Below are 4868 nucleotides of genomic sequence, written 5' to 3' on the forward strand. Positions count from 1 at the left end.
CCACCCGGCGCCAGGTGGAGGAAAACTGCGACTCCAGCCTGAGCAGAGAGTACGCCATCTCCTCCTCCCTCATAAGTTTCTACATCCCCGTGGCGATCATGATCGTGACCTACACCCGGATCTACCGGATCGCCCAGATCCAGATCAGGAGGATCGCGTCCCTGGAGAGGGCCGCGGAACACGCGCAAAGCTGCAGGAGCAACAGGATCGAGTGCCATCACCACACCACCCTGAAGACGTCCATCAAACGCGAGACTAAAGTCTTCAAAACCCTGTCGATGATCATGGGGGTGTTCGTCTGCTGCTGGTTGCCCTTCTTTGTTCTCAACTGTATGGTTCCGTTCTGCGCGGACCGGGAGGCGGGGCTGCCGTGCGTCAGCGAGACCACCTTCAACGTGTTCGTGTGGTTCGGATGGACCAACTCGTCCCTGAATCCCATCATTTACGCCTTTAACGCAGAGTTCCGGAAGGCCTTCGCGAGCCTGCTGGGCTGCCGGTACCTGTGCTCCAGCACGCCCGTGGAGACGGTGAACATCAGCAACGAGCTCGTGTCCTACAACCACGACACGCTCATCCACAAGGAGATCGCGAGCGCGTACGTCAACATGATCCCCAACGTGGTGGAATGTATGGAGCACGAGCAGAACTTTGACCGGATCTCAGAGTTTTCTCACAACAACGAAAACGTCACCGACTCAGTTTGTGACCTGGAGGATTGTGAAGCAGACATCAGCCTGGACCGGATGTCCCCGTTCACACCCAATGGAATACACTGACTACTACACACACACACACACACACACACACACACACACACACTCACACACACACACACACACACACACACACACGCGCGCGCACACACACACACGCACGCACGCACACACACACACACACACACACACACACACACACACACACACACACACACACGCGCGCACACACACACACACGCACGCACAAACGCACACGCACAAACGCACACACACACACACACGCACACACACACACGCACACACACGCACACACACGCACACACACACGCACACGCACACACAAATTTTGATGGAGAAAATCATTTTGGGCAAATCAACAATAAAGTCGAAATGTTGAGATTAAAGTTGAAATTTAAAGAATAAAATAAAAATTTCAAGAACGAAGTCTAAATTTTGCAATTAAAGTTGAAATTTTGAGAATAAAGTAAACATTTCAAGAGTAAAGTAGAAATGGTCTCGAATAAAGTCAAAATGACGAGACGAAAGTTGAAATTTTGAGAATAAAACTAAAATATAATGTTGAGATTAAAGTAAAACATTTCAAGAACAAAGTAGAAATTTTGAGAATAAAGTCAAAATTTCAAGATTAAAATTGAAATTTTGAGAATAAAGTATAATACAAAAATATAATGTTGAGATTAAAGTTGTGATTTCAAAAATAAATTTAAAATACAATATTGTGATAAAAGTCAAAGGTTTGCCAATAAAGTCAAATCTACGAAAGCTGACGAGGGCCAATTCACCAGATATGACAACAAACATGAGATCGTGTCATTGAATGCATTAATACTTCAAAGTTGGGTTTAATATCAAAGATATGATTTCTCTTTCAGCTCATAAACATATGAACATATGAAGAGATATTGACATCAACTAATTGTGTTCAGAAGGAAAAACCAGTGAAGTTATGAAGAGGTGGAGCTTTCAGTCCGTCTGTGGTTATTGAGGGGCTAAGGAAACACATTAGGACCAGTTTGGATGAAGACTGTTGGAGTACGTGGTGAATTGGCCCGAGTCAGCTTCCGTAGATTTGACTTTATTAGCAAACCTTTGACTTTCATCACGATACTGTATTTTAAGTATATTTTTGCAATTTCAACTTGAATCTCGTCTTTTCGATTTTATGCTTGATTTGTCCAAAATATTTTTCGCCATCAAAATGTCCCTAATCCGCTTCCGTAGTTCTGGCAACAAGTGATGTGTAGATGTTTTATTTATATAAAAAAAGTCCAGTCTGTGTCCATTTGTTCAGATCAGTGTTGCTGAAGCTGTTGTTTACAAAAATAGTCTTTCATGGGAGTGTCAGTGAATAATCATAATGTGTTAGGGTTTTCTTTTATTCAGGAAATTTAATTTGACCTCCTGACAAGTTTTGACTGTCCACTGGGTTGACATATTAAAGTGCTCAGCAGACGCCTCTGAGGAAGACTGGCAGTTGACAGTCGAAACATGTCAGGAGATCAAAGTACATTTCCTGAAAATTGTTGTCTGAATAAAAGAAAAGCTTAACATATTATTCAAAAAGAAGACAAAATGAACTTTCTGGAATTACATACTGTTCCTCCACTGGAGGTGGGGGGTGGGGGGTCAGTGATGTCCCACTCTGAAACCACTCTCTGCTGCTGCTTTGTACAGTGCCCAGCTTTCCCACTGTGTTTGAACACTAAGTGCAGCCTTACACTCAGTGACACTCAGTCAAAAGCAGTCATTCCAACGCCTTATTGTTCACAAAGGAGAAACAAAGAGTTTTTTTGGGACTTGAAATGAATGTTGTGTGTTGTTTAAAGTGTTTAACATGATGCCAAATGCAGTATTAAAGTGTTCTGCCTCTGCTCCCTCCTCCTAAACATCTGCTCTGTAGGGAGTCCAACACTGTTTGTTTGCACTACAGCCACTGACATGGATCAAATGTGTGCAAAATAGTACGAGATACAACAACAAAAAAGTACACAACATATGCCCTGTGCAATGTAGCATCACTAACCCTGGTTATGATGCAGAGGAAATCAACTGCACCAATTCCTCTGAGACAGCAAAACCAAATTCTCTCTACTCTTTCAGGGGCAGATCTATGGAGAGAGATCTTTGTCTTTGGATTTAAAATGATTCGTAAGAAAATTAAAATCTTATAAAATAATTTAAAAAAGAAAATGTGTTTTGAGCAACACTCACACAGTAAATATGTATTCTTTAACATTTTGTCTTGAAGTAGAAACCTGGTTTTCCTATTTATGGCTTTCAATATCACATGGTTCCTTAAAGCAGGGGTTCTCAACCTTCGGGACAGGACCCCATTTCGGGTCGCGAGACACTGGGAGAGATGCCTTCAAGAAACTAGGAATATTTTTGTTTACTTTTTACCTTTTTTCTGCAACTACACCAAACTTGCCATATTTTAACCAACATTACGCCCATTCCTGACACTTCATTAAATTTCAATGCCTTTTCTGCACGTTTTCAGCACTTTTAAACCCTTTCCCCCCACTTTTACCACCTAATGTCACATATGATGACCCTTTATTGTGACTTTTAACCTCTTTTCACCGTATTTCATACTTATTTTTGCCAATTTAACCACATTCAAGATTTATCGTGTCCATTATTTGAGAGTTTAAACTACCGCTAATTCTTCCAATACTTACCCTTTGAACTTTTGACCACTTTTTCTGTCCGTTTTTGTCCACTCTAATTTGCAACTTTTAACCAGTTTCTATAGTTTTTAAAATTCCATTTCACCACCTTTTACATAATTTTTGGTCACTTTTAACCCATTTTATTTGTGAATAAAACAAGGATTTCCATCTTTAAGATGACTATAATAATAATAAACGTTCCTGGATAACAGTGGATATTATTCAGATGAATAAATAAATGTGGTTATCACAGATTCATAGAACAATAGACCATCATTTTACTGACTTTATGGATGGACCCCAAAAATCTCTCCCCTTTATTCCCCCTATAGATGGTCCTGTCTCCACATGTCTGTTCTCTGGCTGACAAGGTTGAGAACCACTGTATTAACAATACACTTGATATTTCAGTGGGTCATTTATTCCCTGAAAACAATAAGTTAAAAAATATTGGGTCTGGACATATTTTTTCCCAAACGTGCCACTGATGAAAATTTCCTCTAAATAATCAGAAAATGAATCATAAAAACTTGCTACACAAAGATTGTCTGTCTATGATTCACATTGTGTTCTGGAACCTCAGCTGTAAGGATATTATTAAGTGATTAACGCACAAAGATAAATGTATAAAGAAGTGATTCAGAGAACGAATTGTAGCCAATCAGAAACAGTCTGACGTCACCTCTCCCTTTGATCCGTTCTCTTTGTACTGTACAGATGACCCCATCTGAATGTATTCAGCTGTCCTTTCAACAGTGGAGTGTCATCATTTGTCTAATAAAACGCTGTCATGCTGACTCAAACTAACGTGCCGCAATTTTCCTCAAACCGACAGATTTTTGAATACAAAGGAAACAAGATGAAAGGGAATAAAAAGCACACGTTGAAGATGAAATTTATCATTTTGTCGTGACAGCTTTTCTCCTTCAAAGTCCTTTGTCAAAACTTTATTGTGACACGTCATCAGTAATGGAAGTCACTGGAACAGCAGGAAAGTTTGTTAAAAGCTTTGTTAACAGCCTCAGCATCAGCATCAGCATCAGCATCAGCATCAGCATCAGCATCAGCATCAGCATCAGCATCAGCATTAGTTCTTTGTAAAAAAAAAACAAAAACCCAACCTGCTGAGGTTTGTTTTCAGAACGTACAATTTAAAGGCAAAGCAAGACAAAATATACTTCATTTAATGCATTTTATCCAGAAAAAACATCACATTTACTAGAGCTGCTCATTTGACAGTTTTAATAGAATCAATCAACTGTCAGAAAGAAGTTTGACTGATCAATGTCTTCATTTCAAACATGTAAAACAATAACAGAACAATAGTTTGAAAAATAAATAAAAATGAAAAAATGATGAATTCCAACAGCAGAAATAGATTTACATGTGCAAAAAGGAGAATGAAGAAGTGTAAACTTATTTAACCCCTTTTACCAATTTTATCTTTTTAAATACATCA

At 39.5% G+C, this 4868-nt stretch overlaps 1 protein-coding gene across 1 annotated transcript in view; it reads left to right on the forward strand.

The window, feature by feature from the left end:
• The window catches only part of drd5a (dopamine receptor D5a), a 1810-nt gene extending 914 nt beyond the window's left edge, over window positions 1-896 (forward strand). Inside the window, exon 1 of the mRNA XM_028446941.1 lies at window positions 1-896. This exon is cut by the window's left edge and continues 914 nt beyond it. Coding sequence (XP_028302742.1) covers window positions 1-776 — 776 coding nt within the window. The 3' untranslated portion in view covers window positions 777-896.
• The last annotated feature ends 3972 nt before the right edge of the window (window positions 897-4868 follow it).

The sequence above is a fragment of the Gouania willdenowi genome, chromosome 5 (genome assembly GCF_900634775.1).
Source record: "Gouania willdenowi chromosome 5, fGouWil2.1, whole genome shotgun sequence".
In the NCBI taxonomy this organism is placed as follows: Eukaryota; Metazoa; Chordata; class Actinopteri; order Blenniiformes; family Gobiesocidae; genus Gouania; species Gouania willdenowi.